The 23,129-nt window shown below is 45.0% G+C and overlaps 1 protein-coding gene across 7 annotated transcripts in view; it reads right to left on the reverse strand.

Moving 5' to 3' along the window:
• Nucleotides 1-21,691, reverse strand: part of MCF2L2 (MCF.2 cell line derived transforming sequence-like 2) — a 250,817-nt gene extending 229,126 nt beyond the window's left edge. For 5 of the 7 annotated variants that reach the window (XM_074404603.1, XM_074404602.1, XM_074404600.1 and 2 more), the window contains exon 1: nt 21,215-21,691. In XM_074404603.1, the coding sequence (XP_074260704.1) occupies nt 21,215-21,563 (349 nt within the window). In that variant the 5' untranslated portion in view covers nt 21,564-21,691. Of the gene's footprint in view, nt 1-20,125; nt 20,634-20,927; nt 21,023-21,214 lie in introns of those variants that run through there. The other 2 variants (XM_039478831.2, XM_074404607.1) reach the window with 2 other exon arrangements.
• Nucleotides 21,692-23,129: the final 1,438 nt, after the last annotated feature.

Below are 23,129 nucleotides of genomic sequence, written 5' to 3' on the forward strand. Positions count from 1 at the left end.
AAAAAAAAAAAAAATTTTTTTTAATGTATGCACAAACACATCGGTCCCAAGCCAAATATTAACAAGCCACAGAGCAAAAAGTGAAACAGCGAATAAAAATATTAAAATCATTAGCATTCACTCGTAATTTTAAAAATTCAATTAAAATATGATAACGCATTTATCTATCAAACAAGCAAAAATTCAAATAAGAAACAATAAAAATATGCATCAGCAGAGGGCTAACGTTACAGGTATTGCATCACTCTCTTAACACGCATTGTTTCACAAAAGCTCTGCAGGTTCTGTTGTTACCTCACATGGCATACAGAATCGCAGATGTCAATGAAGAGATCAAGTGAAAACAAGCACCCTCACATCCTGCTGATGGGACTAAGTTTCCCAGAAGGCAATCTCACCAACACATATTTAAAAACTCAACACTGATACACTCTAACCCAATTATGCTTTCTAGAACTCTACTTGTGAAAAAAACAATCTGAAATGTGCGCAAAAGTTTCTGAATAAAGATGCTCCTTGCATCTTAAAAACAACATTGAGAAACTGGGAATAATCTACATGAACTACATAAATTATGGTACAATCATGTAGCAAAAAACTATAAAGCCCTTAAAATATTATCTATGTCTTAAGAGACTTTACAATATAATTGAATGTACAGTATAGTTTTCAAAAGCAGAATATAATCTATGTAATTCTCTCAGATGTATGATACAAACAAAGAAAGCTAGATCACATCATTTTAACTATGTAAAAATGCCAAAGGAACCAAAAGCTAGAAGGAAATAGCTCAAAAGGTAACTGTGATTATTATTAGAAGATGGAATTATAGACCTTCTTTCTTGCACTTTTCTGTATTTTCCAAATATTGAACAATGAGAATGTGTTATTTTTTTCCGTATTGTTTTTGTTTGCTAATCCTTCTTAAATTTGTTTTTTTAACCAATAGTAAAAGTCTCTCTTTTGAATATACAGTTCTGAGTTTTGACAAATGCATGAAGTTGTTTAAGCATCAACACAATCAGGATACAAGACAGCTGATTGCCCCTGTATAGTCGAACCACCCACCACCCTCTACTTTACCCCTGGCAATCACTGCATTCCTATATAGTTTTACCTTTTCCCAATATCATAAAAAGATTAGTATGTACCTTTTGAATCTGACATTTTTATCTTAGTGTAATACATTTTAGATTTACTTACATCATCATCTGTATCAGTAATTCATTTTTTTATTATTGAATATTCCACTGGACAGATGTACCACAGTTTATCAATTCCTCAAGTGAGGAACAGCTGAGTTGCTTATGGTTTGGTTTTGTTTTTTTAGATAGGGTCTCACTCTGTCACCCAGGCTGGAGTGCAGTGACGCAATCTCAGCTCACTCCAACCTCCACCTCCTGGGTTCAAGCAATCCTCCTGCCTCAGCCTCCCAATTAGCTGGGACTATAGGTGAATGCAGCCATTCCCAGCTAATTTTTGTATTTTTAGTAGAGACAGGGTTTCACCATGCTGGTCAGGCTATCTAAAACTCCTGACCACAAGTGATCCGCCCACCTCACCTCAGCCTCCCAAAGTGCTGGGATTACAGGTGTGAGCCACCACACCTGGCCCTGCTTCTAATTTTTAGTGATTAAGAATAAAACTGCTATAAACATTCATGAACAGATTTTTGCCCAACTGTAAGTTTTCATTTTCTTGGGGTGGGATTACTGAGTCATATATTAAGTGTATGTTTAACTTTATAAGAAACTGCCAACTGTTTTCCAATGTGGCTGTACCATTTTACATTCCCGCTAACAGTGCATGTAAAACATCCAGTCCCTTGTCGTCTTCACCATGACTTGGTATTGTCATTTTTTAAGTCACTCTAATAGGTAAGCAGCTTCACTGACGATTACTGATATTAACCATATTTTCATGTGGGTTTTTTTTTTTACCATCTGTATATCTTACATCTTCCTTAATAAAGTATCCATTCAAATCTTTTGCCCATTTTAAATTGGGTCATTTGAGTTTTTTTAATTATTGAGTTTGAGACTTATTAATATATTCTGGAACAAGTCCTTTGTCAGATATGCTGTTCACAATTTTTTTTTTTTTTTTTTTTGAGACGGAGTTTCACTCTTGTCATCCAGGCTGGAGCACCATGGTGCAATCTCAGCTCAATGCAAACTCCACCTCCTGGGTTCAAGTGATTCTCCTGCCTCAGCCTCCTGAGTAGCTGGGATTACAGGCACCTGCCATCATGCCCAGCTAATTTTTGTATTTTTAGTACAGACCGGGTGTTACCATGTTGGCCAGGCTGGTCTTGAATTCCCGACCTCAGGTGATCCACCCACCTGGGCCTGCCAAAGTGTTGGGATTACAGGCATGAGCCATCGTGTCTGGCATAGCCACAAATCTTTTTTGCCAGTTGGTGGGTTGTCTTTCCATTCTCTTAACAGTAACTTTTTCAGAGAAAAAAATGTCAATGTTACCAAAATCTAACTTAATCAAAGTTCTTTTATGAATCAGACTTTTGGTCTTTGTGACCAACTAAGGACACAAAGATTTTCTCCTATGCTTTCTAACAGATTTCTAATTAGGTATTACATTTAGATCCATGATTGACTTTGAGTTAATTTTTCTATATGGAGTGAGGTAAGGGTTCAATTGTTTTGCACATAGAAGTCCAATTGTCCCAGCACCATTTGTTGAAATTGCCATTACATCATACTCCATTGAACTGCCTTTATACCTTGGTCAAAAATCATTTGGCTATATTTGTATGGGACTATTCTGGATTATCTACTCGGCTTCATTGATCTATATGGCTATCCCTTTGCCAATACCACACTGTCTTGATTACTTTGCTTTAAAGTAAGTTTTAAAACTAGGTAATGTGAATCCTCCAAATTTGTTCTTTAAATAAAAAAAATTGTTATCATAGTTCTTTTTGCCTACTATAGTATCTCTTTTAGCTGATTCTCGATATCTACAAAAATACACAATAGGATTTTGATTGAAGTTGTGTTTAAATTATACATCAATTTGGGATGAATTGACATCTTAATATTGAGCCTTCCAAACCTTAAATACAGATGATACGTTAGTTTTATAAACAGAGTTTTTAAAGCCCTTATGAAATATCACATAATGCTCATTCTCCTCCATCTTTCTTCTGTTTCTTTTTTAGGTTCTACTACAAAGCCACAGAAAATGACCAGGAAACATGATCTTTCTCTTTAAAATCTGGGTCAGTTTTCCCCAAGGCACTGGAGCAGAAAATGCTCACCTCACACAGGTGGTTTGTGTAGTGGAATTTTCCTTCTCATTTCTGCACCATATGTCAAGGTCTAAAATCCCATTTCACAGCCTGCAGGCTTGCTCCTCCTTTGCAAGCAAGGCTACTTTGGGTTGCCAGAGGGATAAATATTGCAATAGAAATAAATGGAATGAAGAATAGAAGGATGAGGATGCACACGTTCATAAGGCCTGTCATTCTAGTCTAGGCCCTGCACCAAACCTTCTTCACAGTGAGGGAGAAGAACAGGAAAGAGAAAGGTGCTATGGGGCATGGGAGGTACCAGTAAATTGATGAGGGTAAGGGCCTGTGAAACCCGGAGGTCCTAGGGTGGCCAGAGGACACTTTCAACACAAAGATGCCTCCAGCTCCATTTCAGAGTGTCTGTGTTGCTAGATGGTAAACATTTGCTCTCCCATCTTCGGAAAAGTACCTTTTGCACCCCTGATCTTCTGTGTGCATGATTTTTAAGATACTAGGAGAAAGAGATGGATTTGACAACTAAACCAGCCAAGTGCAAAAGAAAGGCAGCCACAGTGTAAAACTGGAGGCCAGAGTACAGAGGCCAGGAGACCACAAGATCAGCCCAAAGTAATCAATTAAAGCAAAGTAATCGAGAGAGGCCAGGAGACCACAAAACCAGCCCAAAGATGAAAGAGAACCCTGGGAGGCTTGGGACTCCATGAGTGACCTGGGAATGATGGCTGACTTTCCCTAAATACTCTCTTATGTTTGCTTAACGTCTATCTCCCCAGTAGACTGCAGGCTCCAGAAAGACATTCATTCATTCCTCCAGGCCCCCATTACACCTGAGGAGCTGTGCAGGATGCTGCACCTGCAGCAGTGGAGGTGGTGCTGGGTTCTGGCCCTCAGGGGCCTATGGCCATGGGCAGGGGTTATACCCACTCCTTCATATCCCATCCTCAGACCTGGCCCAGTGCCCAGCTCCCGCAGGCCTTTAGGAAATGTGGTTAGTCTTAAATTGGGGATTAATGAGGAGAAACAGGCTGAAGGACCTCTTTCCCCACAGCAATTTAATTCTAGCTGCCCAGGGTATAGAAAAAGAAAGCTAAAATGAATGTGAACTAATCTAACAATAGGTAGAAAAAACAGACACATAAACCAAAACCTGAGAGGCAACTTTTTTTTTTTTTTTTTTTTTGAGACGAAGTTTTGCTCTGTTGCCCAGGCTGGAGTGCAATGGTACGATCTCAGCTTGCTGCAACATCAGCCTCCCAGGTTCAAGCAATTCTCCTGCCCCAACCTCCCGAATAGCTGGGATTAGAGTTGTGCACCACCATGCCCACCTAATTTTGTATTTTTAGCAGAGATGGAGTTTCTCCATATTGGTCAGGCTGGTCTCGAACTCCTGACCTCAGGTGATCTGCCTGTCTCAGTCTCCCAAAGTGCTGGGATTACAGGGTGAGCCACCACGCCCAGCCCAGAGGCAACTCTAGGCCCCTGTGCTCGAACATTTTGAACATCTGTAGTTTGTCCACCTGCATAAACTTTGTACTTACAACCTCCTCGTAGCAGTCCTCTAAATACAGGGAGTCTTCTATACTAAATAAAAGCACATAGTAGGGCTGCCACCTTGCCACGGTAATAGGAGGTTATAACTTTATTAGATTATTAGACTTTTTGTTTAAGACTCTGGTGCTCACATAGGAAGTGCAATTAGGCAACACTCCTAAACATTTCTTCCTTAACAGGCGTCTTATCTAGGAGTGATGCATTTATTACTTCTGCATGTTTGAAAATTACAAAGTAAATCCTCTAGCTTTAGCTTTGGAAGAAAGTGACTATTAATTAAGTCAACATTTCAAGTAGCTCATAAAGCCCTTAGATTCAAATGAAAATGAATTAATTAAATTCTTTATTTATTTTATTGAGATGGAGTCTTGCTCTGTCGCCCAGGCTGGAGTACAGTGGCGCGACCTTGGCTCACTGCAACCTCCACCCTCCGGGTTCAAGCGATTCTCGGCCTCAGCCTCCTGAGTAGCTGGGATTACAGGCCTGCAACACGACACCTGGCTAATTTTTGAATTTTTAGTAGACAGGGTTTTACCATGGTGGCCAGGCTGGTCTCGAACTCTTGACCATAGGTGATCCACCCACCTCGACTTCCCTAACTGCTAGGGGTTACAAGTGTGAGTCACCGCACCTGGCCAATAACATCATTTTAAATATTATTTCCATATCCTCTAGCCTCTCCAATCTCTTCCCCCCCAGAAAAGATCTATGTGAGGAAGGAAAAAAAGTGAGACACCACAGATCTGCCTTCAAGCTTAAGGTCATTCTTTCAAGGCAAATCTCACTGTTGAGCTTCGTTGTCCAGGGAAGGGTTATTGACCATGGAGGCCTAAGCAGAGAATACAATAAATTGGACAACTAGTGCAGAAAGACCAATCCAATTTCTAAAAGTGGCTGTTCCCCTTATCCCACCAATTAAATAGCTTTCCCCTCTCCAACTACCTAAATCTTTTCCTTCCTTCAAGATCAGCTTGAGTCACATCTCATATGAAGCTTTTGCAAATCACTGAAGCTCACAATAACTTCAGCCTCCAAACTCTCACAGCACCATCCATACTGGCGACTGACCAAGCATCGGCTTGTGACTTTTTGCAGTCTTTCTTAATATAACTATCAGATTGGGCCTCCAGTCCAGTGGCCTACAAGCGTCCTCTCCAAACCCCTGAGATCCTTTGTCATCTGGATAAAGCAGGGACTCATGGGTGACTCAGCTGGTGTTAAAAGCTCAGGACCTCAGATTCCCCATAATTCTCTCCCCATGACAGCTTGTGTGCCATATGCCTGGCCCAGTGCCTTGGTCATGGTGGGTGCTGTCTGAATACCATCTGTTCATTGACCAGTGGCACCTTAATGTAGCTATGGTGCCTGAGCACCTAGGCAGTCACATAGGGGAGGTGGCACCCTGAACATAGAGAAAGGTTCCTATTTTTCCCAGGGCCAGCCCTTAAAACTACCTAAATATTTTACATTCTTACTGATTCTAAAAGTTGAAAGCATAAGGCCGGCACTTCTCAGATTATTAGACTTGTTTTGGCATGACTGTTCAGCTCAAAGCCCTCTTCCCTGAGGACTTCTACCCCCATCCCAAGACCCAGCTACAGCTGAATATGCAGAGAAAATATGAAGAGCCAATATGCAGAGAAAAGCAGAAGAATGGTACAGACACAGGAGGGAGGCAGAGCACAGTGACTGGGCGACACCAGAGAGAGAACAGCTGTCTTAGCTCCTGACTGTGCACCCTGCTGATGAGGCCCAGTGGAGACCTCCTGTTCCTAGGTTCTGTGAGATACTCCACAGCCTGGAGAGCATGCAGCATGGAGTAGCAGCGGTCAGGAACCCAGACTCTGAGGCCAAGACCACCTAGGTGTAAATCCTGATCCTGCCACTTACCAGAAAGATGCTCCAAAAGGAATTTTTCTTTTTTTTGACTTTGTTAATTTGAACTAAATATACATGCTTTTGGTACTATCAGTGTGTTCAATTCCCAAATCTCTTAAGTTTATTATAATAATTATTGCCTGCCAGTATGAAATAAGTGCTTGAATTTCACAAGTCCATGATGATGAGATAGTCTTCCTTTTCAGACTCATTACAATCAATCAATCCCCATTTCTCACAGTAAGCAGAAAGAGCACTTTCACTGATTTGGGAAGAGCTGGTCCACCGTGCCAGATTTGGGCTCAGAGGCCGTCTGGCTGGATCATATTCACTAACACCCAAATAGAAGTAAATGTGACAAGAGCCTCACCCTTCAAAGAAAAATTACAAGACAAACAGCACCATTTCCATTTGGATCCTAAATGATTTCAATTATCTGGCAGAGATTTTTAAATTAGCCATATTAATTAAGTGTAATTTTAGCAGAAATGTTAGGCTACCTGAAACATTTTTTTGTAGGGCACACACATGAGCCTTTGGAACACAAGCCTGTGGCCATAGCTGAGAAGTACAGGAAGCCGTGATAAGATGCCAGCTACCCAGACTCCCTGACATCAGAGACCCTTGCCTTAGTTGGTTCCTGGATAACAAATGACAGGAAGCATTTTCATCAAGCTTAGCATCCTTGAAAATGAATTATAGTTGTTTCACATTCAAGATCCTTGACATCTGGCTAAACACAGAGGAAAACTTTGAGACCCAGTTTTCTGGTACAGCTTGCAAAGGTCGCAGTATGACAAGCACTGCAACACACTGGAAAATGGTATGATGAAGGCAGGCTGTGTACATGAATGACGTTATCTGTGAGATGCACAGACGGTAAAAAGCCAAGGAGATGTTCTGCTTCCACTGGAAGCCAGGATGCTACAGACAGGCTCAGTCCTAACCTAACAACAACAGCTCAGATAAACTACAAAATCCTAACTTCTTAAATGTATACAAGCAAATAAGAATCAATCACCTCTAAGTTTTAAATTACTTCCGTAAGACTGAGTGAGAGCAGACTAAGGGAGCATGCAGAACCCCCAGGAGTCAGTGCAAATGGATTTCACAGCCATGTGCAGACTCTTCTCTAATAGCGTTTGTTTGTTTGTTTGTTTGTTTGTTTTGAAATGGGGTCTCCCTCTGTTGCCCAGGCTGGAGTGCAGTGGCGCGGTCTCAGTTCACTGCAACCTCTGCCTCCCAGGTTCATGTGAGTCTCCTGCCTCAGCCTCTGGAATAGCTGGGATTAAAAGCATGCGTCACCACCCCCCGATAATTTTTGTATTTTTAGTAGAGATGGAGTTTCACCATATTGACCAGGCTGGTTACAAACTCCTGACCTCAGGTGATCCACCCACTTCGGCCTCCCAAATTGCCGGTATTACAAGCATGAACCACCACGTCCAGTCTTCTCTAATTGTATATTTAGTGGATTCCTTAAGACCTTCTATATACAAGATCATGTCATGTCATCTGCAAACACATAGAGTTTTACTTCCTTTCCAATCTGGATGCATTTCTTTTTCCTTTTTTTTTTTTTTTCCTACTGCTCTGGCTAGAACATTCAGTACAATGTTGAACAGAAGTGATGAGGATGGACATCTTGTCTTGTTCCTGATCTTTAGGGGAAGCATTCAGCACTAACTATGATGTTAACTGTGGGCTTTGTATAAATACCTTTTATCAGGTTGAGGAAACTTCCTTTTACTCCTAGAAGTGTTCGCTTGTTTTTTAATCAAGATAGGGTGTTGAAACTTGTCATATGACTTTTCTGCCTCTACTCAGATGCTTATGTGGGTTTTCCCCTTTATTCTGTTGATACATGTATTACATTGATTTTTGGATGTTGAACCGACCTTACATTACTGGGAAAAATCCCACTTGATCATGACGCATAGTCTTTTTTGTATGTTGCTGGATTTGGTGCTAGAATTTTATTGAGGCTTTTGTGTCTACAGTTGACCCTTGAACAATATGGGAGCTAGGGTGCCAACCACCCTAACAGTTGAAAATACCTGTGTAACTTTTGATTCCCCCAAAACTTAGCTACTAATGCCTACTGTTGACTGGAAGCTTTACCAACAACATTAACAGTGGATTAACACACATTTTGTGTGTTATATGCATTATAAACTGTATTCTTATAATAAACCTAAAGTAAAGAAAATGTTTTAAGAAAATCATAAGGGAAAATATATGTACTATTCATTAAGTGTTAAGAGGACCACCATAAAGGTCTTTATCTTCATTGTCTTCACCTTAAGTGGGTCGAGGAGGAGGAAGAAAAAGAGGGGTTGGTCTTACTATCTCAGGGTCATGGAGGAGGAGGAAAAATCCATATATAAGTCAACCCATATAGTTCAAACCTATGTTGTTCAAGGGTCAACTGTATATTCACAACAGATCTGACTTGTAGTTTGCTTTTCTGTTGCATTTTTCTCTAGTTTTGGTATTAAAGTAATCGTGACCTCGTAAAATGAGTTGTGGCGTATTCCCACTTCTTCATTTTTTGGAAGAGTTGGTGCACAATTGGTACTAATTCTTCTTTAAATGGTTGATAAGAATTCACCAGTGAAGCCAGCTAGTCCTGACCTTCTTTTGTGTGGAGGAAAGTTTTTTAAAAATTACTAATTCGGTCCCATTACTTGTTATAGTTCTATTTAGATTTTCTCTTTCTTGAGTCATTTTTGGTAGTTTGCATATTTTTAGGAATTTGTCTGCTTTATCTAGGTTATGTTATTTGTTGGCATATAGTTATTCATGTTATTCCTTTACAAGTCTTTTTTTTTTTTTTTTTTTTTTTTTTTTTTTTTTTTTGAGATGGAGTTTCGCCCTTGTTACCCAGGCTGGAGTGCAATGGCGCGATCTCGGCTCACCGCAACCTCCGCCTCCTGGGCTCAGGCAATTCTCCTGCCTCAGCCTCCTGAGTAGCTGGGATTACAGGCACGCACCACCATGCCCAGCTAATTTTTTGTATTTTTGGTAGAGACGGGGTTTCACCATGTTGACCAGGATGGTCTCGATCTCTCGACCTCGTGATCCACCTGCCTCGGCCTCCCAAAGTGCTGGGATTACAGGCTTGAGCCACCACGCCCGGCCCTTTACAAGTCTTTTTATTTATGTAAGGATGGTAGAAATGCTCCCTCTTCCATTCACTCAAGTCATTTAAGTCTTCTTTTTCTCGTTACTCTATAGCTAAAGGTTTATCAATTTCATTAATTTTTTTCAATTAATCAACTTCTGATTATGTTTATTTTATTTATTTATTTATTTATTTATTTATTTATAGAGATGGAGTTTCTCCATGTTGGTCAAGCTGGTCTCAAACTCCTGACCTCAGGTGATCGGCCCGCCTCGGCCTCCCAAAGTGCTGGGATTACAGGCGCAAGCCACTGTGCCTGGCCTGATTCTGTTGATTTTCTGTTTTGATTTTTCTACTCTATATTTCATTAATTTCCTCTAGTCTTTACTATTTTCTTCCTTCTACTTTAGACTTAGGTTGCTCTTCTTTTCCTAGTGTCTTGAATGTGCAAGGTTGGATTATTGAGATGTCTTTTTAATGTAAGCATTTTCAGCTATAAATTTCCTCTCAGTACTGCTTGATTTATGTCTTGACTCTCACTCCTCTTAAAGTATTTCCCTTGTGATTTCTTGTTTGACTCATTTGCTCTTTATAGGCATGCTATTTAACATTCACATTTTTCAGAATTTTTCACATTTCCTTGTTATCTTTATAGCAGTACCCCTACTCTTAGTTCTAATTCTCTGTATTGGTCTGTTTTCACACTGCTATAAAGATACAACCTGAGATGAGGTAATGTATAAAGGAAAGAAGTTTAACTGACTCACAGTTCTGCATGGTTGGGGAAGCCTCAGGAGACTTATAATCACGGCAGAAGGCAAAGGGGAAGCAAGGCACATCTTTACAAGCAAGCAGAAGAGAGAGTGTACATGCAGGGAAACCTGCCACTTTTAAAACCATAAGAACCTGTGAGAGCTCCCTCACTGTCACAAGAATAGTCTGGAGGAAACCACTCCCATTACCCAGTCACCCCCAACCAGGTCCCTTCCTCAACGTGTGGGGATTACAGTGGGTGGGGACACAGAGCCAAACCATATCAGATAGTTTTGCTGAATATAAGATTCTTGGTTGATAATTTTCTTCCTTCAGCACTTTGAATATGTCATCCTGCTGCTTTCTGGCCTCCATTTTTTCTGATGATGGTTGTTACCCTTATTACTTTGTACATGACGAGCCATTTTTCTCGTCTTTCAAAATATTGTCATATTTCACTTTCAGCATTTTTTCCAATAATGTGTTTGGGTGTGGATCTCTTTGCCTTTATCCTACTTGAACTTCATTGAGCTTCTTTGATGTATAATGTTTTTCATCAATTTGGGGAATTTTTTAAAACATTATTTCTTCTGATACTTTTTCTGCTCCTCCTCTAGCTCCTCTCTTTACATTCCATGTATATTGGTGCACTTAACAGTGTCTCACATTTTTTTTATTATTGCATTTTAGGTTTTGGGGTACATGTGAAAAACATGCAAGATTGTTGCATAGGTACACACGTGGCAGTGTGATTTGCTGCCTTCCTCCCCCTCACCTATATCTGGCATTTCTCCCCATGCCATCCCCCGCCGACTTCCCACCCCCTGCTGTCCCTACCCTATTTCCCCCCAACAGACCCCATTATATAATGCTCCCCTCCCTGTGTCCATCTGTTCTCATTGTTCAACACCCGCCTATGAGTGAGAACATGTGGTGTTTGATTTTCTGCTCCTGAGTTAGTTTGCTGAGAATGATGGCTTCCAGGTTCATCCATGTCCCTGGAACAGAGGACACGAACTCATCGTTTTTGATGGCTGTGTAATATTCCATGATGTATATGGGCCACATTTTCCCTGTCCAGTCTATCATTGATGGGCATTTGGGTCGGTTCCAGGTCTTTGCTATTGTAAACTGTGCTGCAATGAACATTCGTGTTTAATAAATAGTGTTGGGAAAACTGGCTAGCCATGTGCAGAAAGCAGAAACTGGACCCCTTTCTGACACCTTACACGAAAATTAACTCCAGATGGATTAAAGACTTAAACATAAGACCTAACACCATAAAAACCCTAGAATAAAATCTAGGCAAAACCATTCAGGACATAGGCGTAGGCAAGGACTTCATGACCAAAACACCAAAAGCATTGGCAACAAAAGCCAAAATAGACAAATGGGACCTAATCAAACTCCACAGCTTCTGCACGGCAAAAGAAACAGTCATTAGAGTGAATCGGCAACCAACAGAATGGGAAAAAATTTTTGCAGTTTACCCATCTGACAAAGGGCTGATATCCAGAATTTACAAAGAACTAAAACAGATTTACAAGAAAAAAAAAAACAAGCCCATTCAAAAGTGGGCAAAGGATATGAACAGACACTTTACAAAAGAAGACATACATGAGGCCAACAAACATATGACAAAATGCTCATCATCACTGGTCATTAGAGAAATGCAGATCAAAACTACATTGAGATACCATCTCATGCCAGTTAGAATGGCGATCATTAAAAAATCTGGAGACAACAGATGCTGGAGAGGATGTGGAGAAATAGGAACACTTTTACACTGTTGGTAGGAGTGTAAATTAGTTCAACCATTGTGGAAGACAGCGTGGCGATTCCTCAAGGACCTAGAAACAGAAATTCCATTTGACCCAGCAATCCCATTACTGGGTATATATCCAAAGGATTATAAATCGTTCTACTATAAGGACATGTATCTCACATTTTTTAAGGCTCTATTCATTTTTCTCTCTTCTTAGATTCACAGATATTATGCAATCTTATCTTCAGTTCCTTGAGTCTCTGTTCTTCCAGTTCAAATCTACTGTTAAGCTCCTCTAGTAAATTTTTCATTTCAGTTATTTTAGTTTTTTATATAGATAAGGTCTTGCTATATTGCTGAGGCTGGTCTTGAACTCCTAACCTCAAGCAATTCTCCTGCCTGGGCTTGGGATTACAGGCATACGCCACCACACCTGGGCTCTTTGAATATATTTACTGTGGCTATATTGAAGTTTTTGCTAAATCTGACATCTGGGCTTTCTCACAGGCAGTTTCTGATGCCTGCTTTTTGTTTAAGGGTTACACTTTCCTGTTTGTTTGAAGGTCTCATAAATTTTGGTTGAAAACTGGACATTTTAGGTAATATACTACAGCAACCACGAATACTGATTCCTCTTCTCCCCATGTCTGGGGCTTTTGTTTGTTTGCTTGTCTGTTTAGTGACACAGCTAGACTGTTTTAGTGAAGTATATTTCCCTTGAAGTGTAAAGACACCGATGTCCCTCCTCAGACAGTATCGCTTTGGTTGTGCCTGCAGTCGGTGTAGTTTTAACAGAGTTTAACTGCCTGTCTCCCTTTCTGATCTCTCTGCTGTCTATCTTCGTTGATATCACACTCAGCTGTTAAACTCCACTGACTTACTGCTTGCTCTATTGTTTTCACCTATGCCCTGTGCGTAAATTGCTCGTCTTATCCAATTAAATTCAGGCAAAGATCGTTTTTGAAGCCAATCTTTAGGTTACTTATAACTCTAGTCAGGTTCTTCTTAGCTGCCTCTTTTTCTGTTTCTCACTGATAAAAAGCTGGCCTATGGTTTAGCCTGTGGCTCTCACAAAGCTACCAGGCTCCTCTTAATTTCTTGCTCTAAAAATCTCCACTGTATTCAACAGTGCCTTTAGACTTTAACTTTCTCATACTCTGTTTTAGCTAAAACCAGTAGTTTTGGGAGGAGCTTCAAATCCTCAATTCTTCCAGACTGTCTCTACTTCTAAGCAAAATCTCAGCCAGGGCAGCAGGCTGGTCTTGGCTTGCCTCTGTCAATGTCGAGCCGCCGTTTACGCGGGAGCTGGGGCAAAAGCAACCAGGTCTCAGCATTCTCAGGCTGCTGCACCTGGGATAAAGCTTCTGTCCCATGAGTGGGGGCTGGGCGGAAGAAAGTAGACCCTGACCTCTCAGCTGGAGGCTCTGCGTGAACTTGGCCTCTGCAACTTGGAGTTAGAGGAGGTAAGAAATGCTGGACACTCCATCCCGGCCAACATGGTGAAACCCAGTCTCTACTAAAAATGCAAAAATTAGCTGGGTGTGGTAGTGCACACCTATAGTCCAAGCTATTTGGGAGGCTGAGACAGAAGAATCACTTGAACCCGGGAGGTGGAGGTTGCAGTGAACCTGGATAGCACCAATGCACTCCAGCCTAGAGACAGAGTGAGACTCCATCTAAAAAAAAAAAAAAAAGAAATGCTGAACACTTTCCCCTCCTGGCAGGGGACTACATCCTTTGACTGAAAGCTGAGGAGAGAGGAGCTGGGAGGGATGAGTAGAGAGCAGGTCAAGCTCAGGTACCATAGATACGCACTATTATTACCAAGATTTAGTAGATTTTCTTGAATAAATGTATTTTTTAATGTATGCCCGTCAAACAACTTCCAGAGACTTTAGAAGGCTGGTTTTGAACATAATTTTCACAAAGTACAGTTGCTTCACTGAGGAATGGATCCCCAGGACTCTTCACACTGGCATTTCTGGAAATGGAACTCCAACTCCACAACTTTTTTTTTTTTTAATGTAATGAAATGTTAAGGGCAAGGAAGCTTCTGTAGACACTTAAACATTTCTTAAATTTTATTTTGCACTTTTAAATTTGTCTATCAATTTTTTTTAGGTTTCAAATGTTTTGAGTAGCCCTTGAAGAGTCTGTGAACACTAGGCACAGTGTCTACAGAGCCTAATGGAAACCTAAGTCAAATGTAGTCAGATGGCGGAACATGTCCAGCCATCCCCACTGGGCACATTCCCACCTGAGTAGCAGATACCCCACTCTAATTGGACTCCTCTTTCGGTATCAACAGCTGAGGCATGGACCCTAGACATTTCAACTGCCAACTCCATTGTATAATTATGAGCCACGGGCTGATTGTCTCAGTTTAGTATTCTTCTGGCTACATGTTATCAATGCTGACTATGTCCCAAAAGTAGCAACCTGGGTTACAGATCAGAGCCTCTGTCACCAAAATAGCCACCAACCCAATCTCCGATTACATAAGGAATGTTTCAAATGATATTCTTTTATGCTTCACAGTTGAGTGTAGCCAAACATATGAAGTCATTTTAAACAATGGTAAGATCAAAATGTAAAATAATTGCTTCTGATGTGAGGGGGCAAGGTGGAAAGTGAGCCAGGCTGGAAACGCAAAACCTCTACGGGGAGTTACTGACATGGACCATCTTGACTACGGGTTTCTGGTGACTGGAGGCCCCATGTGAGCCGTATGAGCCCTGTCTATCAAAATCCTAGAGCAATCCGAGATGCGTGCCTAGAAAGTCCAGGTTACTCAGCTAGCACCTCCACATACGAACAGCAGTACAGCAAAAGTTGCAGATATTTCAACAACTGAAAGGAATAGGATGGGGAAAATCAAACAACACTTTTCTGACACTGAAATTCTGTAAACCAATATGACTCTATGGTCCACGATAAAGGGGAAAGGACGGTCCTACATGTGTCCTGCACGGATAAAAACACATCCAGACACTGTATTCACATGTGAATCACATATTTTATAAGGGTTCCTGACAAACAGACAAAATCCAAAGAAGGAGAACCCCCGCAGTGAAGCACATCACATGAGGAACACACAAAGGGCTTCATGTTTACTTTAAAATGGGGTTTTGGAGACAAAATAGTTACCTCCATATATTTTATAGCTGTCCTTAAAAGTATAAAAACTGCCTGGCACTCAATACCCCAGCTTCATTCCAAAACACGATCAATCATTCATCTATTCAGCAATCATTTATTCCGCATCTCCTTAGAGTTAGGCCCTGTGTTCTGTGGGTATCTAGAGTGCACAGATAAGTAATGAAGACTCTAGAAGCAGAGCAGGTTAAACAAGCACACAAACAACCAAGTAATCATAATACGGGGAGCGTATGGGAGGCATCCTGTGAGCAGAACAAAGCTTACTTTGAAATTCAGAGTCAGGAGTCATCACGTCCCACTAGCAAGATCAGAAATGACACCATGAAGGAGATGGCACTGCATTGGGTTTCAAAGGTGTTTACTGGTTCTGTGAGGAGAAATACACTAAAGACTTATTCTGTAATAACTTACCCTGGGCTAGCATCACTGACTCCATCTTAGCTGTAAACTCCAGCCTAGCTTCCCCCTCCCTACCACAGCCCCTCTGAGTGCATAACTGGGTCATGCCGCACCTAGAAGCGTTGAAGTGTACTGTTCCTAACACTTGTAACCACTGTAACAGAATTCTACTTGGCATACCCCACCCCTGCTATTGTAAGAAAAAAATTTCCCTTTGATCATTGTGTAGAAGGAGCCTGAACACCCCCTTCTTGGTGACACCTGTGCCCGCAGCCCCTTCCTCTAACCTGCTTTTCTGCTTCTGTAAAATTCCACTTCAACTAGACTCCCCTTCCCATACCTAAATCAAGGTATAAAAGATAATCAAACCCCTTCCTCGGGGCCGAGAGAATTTTGAGCATTAGCCGTCTCTCAGTTGCTGGCTAATTAAAAAAGGACTCTGAATTTGGAACTCAGTGTGTGGCACATTCCTTCTAACTCGCTTGGTTACAACAATTTCAGGTGGAGAGGAAAAGAAGTGCAAATACTCAGAGGTGAGAAAAGAGCTAGAAAGCACAAAGGGACAGAGTCAAAGGACTGAAGAGTTCCAGCTGACCAACAATAGGCATAGACATCTCAGGTATTAGGAGATAAAGCTAGAACTTTACAGGCCAAACAGTGAAGAGCTTGCGTCTCAGACAGTGGAGAATGGCGAGGTGCAGGTATTATTAAAGTCTTTGGCATATAGAGTGCCATGTTTGTTTGACTCTTGGTATAGATCAGAGACAGACGCAGAGAGACAGGTTTGCACAATGGCTACTTAGAAGGAAATGTCTCGAAGCAGGAAAGAGGCAGGTAGTAGTGGAAATGGACATGAGGAAAAAACGCTGTGAGGTATTTCAGAAACTGAATCAACAGCACCCAAGACACTTACGGAAATACGGGAGTGGGTAGGGAGGAATGACGGAATGATCAAGTATAAGGGATGTGGAAAGAGCAGAAACGCCTGCTGGAGGAGAAACTGACTCAGGGTCAGAGCGTCAGAGGAAGACAGTGTGGCTACCCTGGCAAGTGGCTAGGAAAGAACCCGGAGAATGTTCTTTTTTTTTTTTTTTTTTTTTTTCTGAGATGGAGTTTCGCTCTTGTTACCCAGGCTGGAGTGCAATGGCGCGATCTCGGCTCACCGCAACCTCCGCCTCCTGGGTTCAGACAATTCTCCTGCCTCAGCCTCCTGAGTAGCTGGGATTACAGGCACGTGCCACCATGCCCAGCTAATTTTTTTGTATTTTTAGTAGAGACGGGGTTTCACCATGTTGACCAGGATGGTCTCGATCTCCTGACCTCGTGATCCACCCGCCTCGGCCTCCCAAAGTGCTGGGATTACAGGCTTGAGCCACCGCGCCCGGCCCCGGAGAATGTTCTAACCCAAAGCCTTGCTGCAAGCACCTCTCAAACCTTCCCCAACTCATGATCACCTCCTCAGAAGCTACTTGATAAGGAAACACCTGAAATGACCAAGCAAGCACAGAGCCAATCCACCCTGGAGAAGCTCCCTGGCTACTCAAGGCGACCCTCCATAAAGGCAGAGGCTGTTGCAGGGTTAGAGAAACGCCCCCTCCACCTTGAGATCCCCCAACAGGACATATGAAAAACTCCCTTGCGGTCTGAGCCTGCCACTCACTTCCCCTGAAACCTTAAAAGATGATCCTCTCTGAGTCAACTCCTTCATTTATAAGATCTGTTAATAATGAGTTGTAAGATCTAATTTCATTTGTAAGATCTGATAATAAGAGATAATGAGTACACCACCCAGTTCACAGGTTTTAGTAGATTAAGTATGAGGAGACAGAATGTTGCAAAGCACATGAAGCAAAGGGTCATCAGAAGTTGAGAGAAGCTACAGCAAATTCCTGTGTGTATTCTGCATGGAGCTGCCTGTGGAAGGAGGGAGGGAGCAAGGTAGGCAAGAAAACACCACAGCCTGGGCACCACGGGCATCTAAGCGTTAGTTAAGGCATACTGCCTGCCAGATTTCAAGAACAGTCTGCTCCAGAGAAGTAGCAGGGTCCTTTAAAATCATCCAGGTCAACCTCCTTGTTTAACAGATGGGAGGCTTCGCCCCGAGGGAGGCCCAGTAACCAACAACGATCTTAGTGCGTGACAGAGGGACCAGGGCTATGTCCAATAACCAGAATGTCTGTACAGTCACAGTGTACACAGTATTTCTACCCACATTATTTCACTTATCTTCACCAGTAGCCTTTGAGCTGCGTAAGAAAGTATTACTAAAATTCCTATTTTTCAACCTGAGGTTGAATGACTTGTCCAGGGAAGGATTTGAATCCAGGTGGCCATGCCCCCAGCCTGCTGCTCTTTCCCTATACCACAGTGGCACGCACGTGCTGGGTTTCAGCACAATCATTCCAGCTTTCATCATATTTCAAATTCCAAATTCAGTTTCATTAGCTTAGCTGGACACGGTGGCTCACGGCTGTAATCCCAACATTTTGGGAACCTGAGGTGGGCAGATCAGCTGAGGTCAGGAGTTTGAGACCAGCCTGACCAACATGGTGAAACCCTGTCTCTACTAAAAATACAAAATTAGCCGGGCATGGTGGTGGATGCCTGTAATCCCAGCTACGTGGGAGGCTGAGGCAGGGGAATCGCTTGAACCCGGGAGGTGGAGGTTGCAGTGAGCCGAGATCACGCTATTGCTCTCCAGCCTGGGCGACAAGAGGGAAACTGCATCTCGGTGGGGGGGGGGGGCAGGGGGGGAAGGTGTTTTTTCCTCTTATTTCTCACTGCCTTCAGCCATGTTTCACATTCAGCTTTACCTGGTAGGATCTGACTGGCCTTTTGTCTTAAAAGTTAAGTGTCCACGGCCGGGCGAGGTGGCTCACGCCTGTAATCCCAGCACTTTGGGAGGCCAAGGTGGGCGGATCACGAGTGCAGGAGATCGAGAGCATCCTGGCTAACAGTGAAACCCCATCTCTACTAAAAAATAAAAATTAAAATTAAAAATTAAAAAAAAAAGTTCAGTGTCCACATTTGGCACTAGAAACTTTTTTCTAAAACTGAATGATCAAAACTGGGACTTCCCATATAAATTATCTTTACAAAGTGTGTCCTCACAAGTGTATCATTTGAGATCTGCATGATTATGAAACAACATTTTTTTTTCCTTTTCTTTTCTTTTTTTCTTTTTCTTTTTTTGAGACATCACTCTTGTTGCTCAGGCTGGAGTGCAGCGGCGTGATCTCGACTCACTGCAGTCCCTGCCTCCCGGTTGAAGCGATTCTCCTGCCTCAGCCTCCTGAGTTGCTGGGACTACAGGCATGCGCCACCCCGCCCGGCTATGAAGCAACATTTAACATGCAGACACCAAGACAGCAGCTTTAACAAATGTGTAGAAAACGAAGGCAAATAGTTCCTGGCTTTATCAATAAAAGCTGATTTGCATTCACGGGAGGACTTCTAAGTGCAGTCAGCAAGAGGGAAAATGATCCCCACAATTCCGGTCGCCCACATCCAAAGGTTCTAAAACTGAATGTGCGTCTTTATTGAGGGAGGTCCAGGGAAGGCGTAGGGGAGAGGAAAGTGCTAAGAAAAAGCTGACTGGGGACTCTCTCCATGTCCTCTTTCCCTGTCTGTGGGGCCTGATGGTCCGTCACGACCCTTATTTCAGGAGTAAGGAAGGCATGTTTTGCTCCTCTTTTCAACTCAGGGAAGAGGACTAAAACTGCTCGGCCTCTCTGGCTTGCAGAGGTTTCTCAAGGGGATCATCAGGGGCGTCGTGATCCCTCCAGGCAGCACAGTAACAGGCCCGGGGCCCGGCTGCGCAGGGCCCTCCCGTGAAACCTGCCTCTCCCCGCACTTTCTCATACACAAGCCGTCAGCGGCGTGGCAGTCATTTCTGCCGAAATGCACCGGCATTCGTTCCTCTCACGCCCTCTCCTTTCTCAGTAACCCCCAAACCAGAACCTAACTTCCCACCCACGCAACTCCCCCGTGCTAAGCAGCTGACGGATGCCAACAGCCCAGCAGCCCTGGGCGTGGGCCTCAGCGGACTCGGCAACCACCTGGCGAAGGCGCCTGCCTCGGACCCCGAAACCCCACCAGCGGCGCGCCCCAGGATGCTCCCCGCTGGGCGCCGCAGGCAGGACCCGGAGCGGCGAGGCCCAGACACGGCCCAGGACCAGGTCCCCACCCGCCATTCATACAACGCAGGAAAAATAAAAGCTTCGTTTACCGACATGCGTGGTCACTGCGGCCAGTCGCCGGCTGAGCTCCTGGGGGGACATTTCTTCTCTCAGGCAAGACCGCACATCACTGAAAATCCACTCCGTGCAAACAACGCCAAACTGGTCTGCCGCTGCGGTGGCTGATGTTTTCACGGCATCCCCGCCCGAGGATGCTCCGCCCGCGCCCTCTTCCTGCCTCTCCAGGCGCGAAAAGAGTCCCTCGCCGCCGAGCCCAGCTCACCCACGCCACGCCACGCGCCGGCTCCCGTGACAGACCGAGTCTGACGCTTTCCTAGCGTCCCAGCTGGACCGGGAGGGAAGCGGCCGCTCTGCAAAACGAAGCGAGTCGCCAGTCTGGCCAGGTGAGCGCCGCGGACTCCAGATTCGTGGTCCCAGCTGCTGGGTCTCCGGCGCCGCCTCCCGGGACTGTGGGTGAGGGAGACCCCGCCGTGCGCAGGGACGGCGGCAGGTGGTAGCGGCTCCTCCGCGTTGCCCGCCCCCCGGCCGCCACGCCCCGCGCCCCCGGCACCGCCCACGCCCCACGCCCACACGCCCCGGCGCCGCACGCCGCACGCCCCCCACGCCCCACGCGCCCCACGCCCCGCACGTCCCCCACGCCCCCACGCCCCACGCCCCCCACGCCCCACGCCCCGCACGTCCCCCACGTCCGCACGCCCCACGCGCCCCACGCCCCGCACGTCCCCCACGCCCCGGCGCCGCACGCCGCACGCCCCCCACGCCCCACGCCCCCCCCCGCGCCCCACGCCTCCCACGCCCCCCACGCCCCGGCGCCGCACGCCCCACGCCCACCTCTTCCCGCCCGCGGGGGCACCTGAGGGGCTCTAGTGGAGTCGCGCAAGCGCAGCCCGTTTTGGGGTCGGGAACGCGGCGCCCCTTTCCCTGCGGGGAGTCCGCGCTCCCGCCCCCGGGGTGGGGGCTAGTAACGGTCCTTCCTCGGAACCGTGGGGCGGGGAGACAGCGACGGAGGCGCTGCAGCCGCTCCGGCGTTGGGATCACCAGACGCGCGCCGGCCGGGTCTCCGCCCCTCCTTCCCCGCGCGGTGTCTGCGGAGGAGCCGCGGAGAGAAGCGGACTGACCCGGAGAGGTGCTGCCATGCCGCGGGACCCGGGGCACGAGGCTGGGTGAGGCTCCGCTGCAGGCCCCAGCTCCTGACCAGCGGGCGGCTGGCGTGTGTTTCCCCCCGCCCCGCACTGGGGTTGTCCCACGCGGTTCTTGGTCTCCGCTGGCCGCACCTGCGCTGGAGCCTGCGCGCGGGCTGCATCCGACAAGGCTGGGCACGCTGGGGCGCTCGCGGCTCCCCTGCGGGGGCCTCTTCCTCCGTGCAGCTGCGCCCTTGCCACCGCTCCGTCTATCACGAGTTGGGTGCGCCAGTGCTACCTTCTGGAGAGGCTGTGGTGCATCCTCCATGCCGGTCCTCCTCCCCATTAGCCCATTATCCTGTGGTTTCCCTGGGTGGGCCCAGACACTTTCTGACTGGCAGCAAAAGACTAACCCCAGTTCAGCAGAGCTCCACGGGAAACGCCTGAGCAAATGCGAATTCGGTCACGTTGTCCCCCAATCCTTTCTACAGCTGGAGTCCCTGAATACTCAGCCGGCAGAGTGCCGGGACCACCCATGCGGATGTTCTCAGCCATCTCTTTCCTCTTCGACATGTAAAAAGCCAAGCTGTGAACAATCTGGGTCCAAATTCTAGGAGTAGCCACCCATCCCAGGGGGTTGAGGACATTTTTTAATGCTTTCTGTAACAAGTGTGGGCTCTGGTTGAGAAATGACGTTTATCTGTGACATAAGATTTGTAGAAAGGTTCTTCCCCCTGTGAAGTTGGGCACTTTGCACTCTGTCTGCAAAGCAGAGCAAGGATTTTTTCCTTCCTTTTTTTATTTTATTTTTTTTTAGAGATGGGGTTTCACCATGTTGCCCAGGCTGGTCTCAAACTCCTGGGCTCAAGCGACCCGTCTGCCTCTGCCTCCCAGAGTGCTGAGATGACCTGCGTGAGCCATCATCCCCAGCCACAGAGCAACCATTTTCACAGCCACCTTTCGCAAGAGATTCAAAAAAGGGTTAAAAGGCCGGCTGTGGTGGCCCACACCTGTAATTCTAGCACTTTGGGAGGCTTAGGCAGGCGAATCACGAGGTCAGGAGTTCAACACCAGCCTGGCCAACACAGTGTAACCCCGTCTCTACTAAAAATACAAAAATTAGCTGGGTATGGTGGCATGCACCTGTAATTCCAGCTACTCGAGAAGCTGAGGCAGGAGAACTGCTTGAATGGGAGGCAGAGGTTGCAGTGAGCCAAAACCGTGCCATTGCACTCCAGCCTGGCAACAGAGTGAGACTCCACCTCAGAAAAAAAGGGTTAAAGAACCACAGGAGAGGAGGCAGCTTTTGAAATATGTTTCCATGGTGGTTTCTGGCTATTGAAGGATCACAAGTGTTTTCAAGGAACCAAATGACATGTTTCCTGTTGAGAGTAGTCAGAACCCTGGTGCCCAGTCAGAGCCAATTGTGAGTTTTTGTCAGCAGAAACCAACACCTTGTAAAGAAGACAATGACGTGGGATATGCTGGGCTGGGAGTATCAGAGCCACTTCGAAGATCCGGTAACCTCAGCTCCCTGGCTTAGGCCAGGTCCTTATGGATGAGAATCATGAAAAGGAAGAAGAGAAGGAAAGGAGAAAAGAACAGAGGGAGGAGGAGCTTACAAATAAGAATGAGAACAAACAGAAAGAGATAGAAAGGAAATCACACAGTGCTAGTCACATCTTTGGTACTTTCACAGTCTTCAAAGGTTTCCATGTCAGATAACTGAGCTCATGTTACGGTGAGATGTAGCAGGCAGTGCCTATCCTTGGAAACTAATTCTGCTGTAATCTCTAACACTTGTTCTCTCAGGGCCTTCACTGCTTCCCCTGGACAGTAAGAAGGTAGCTCTGTGACCTCCAACTTCCCTTTTCCAGCTCTGAAATCCTATAACTAGAATTAAGAAATGACC

This window comes from Saimiri boliviensis, chromosome 8 (genome assembly GCF_048565385.1).
Source record: "Saimiri boliviensis isolate mSaiBol1 chromosome 8, mSaiBol1.pri, whole genome shotgun sequence".
Taxonomy (NCBI): domain Eukaryota; kingdom Metazoa; phylum Chordata; class Mammalia; order Primates; family Cebidae; genus Saimiri; species Saimiri boliviensis.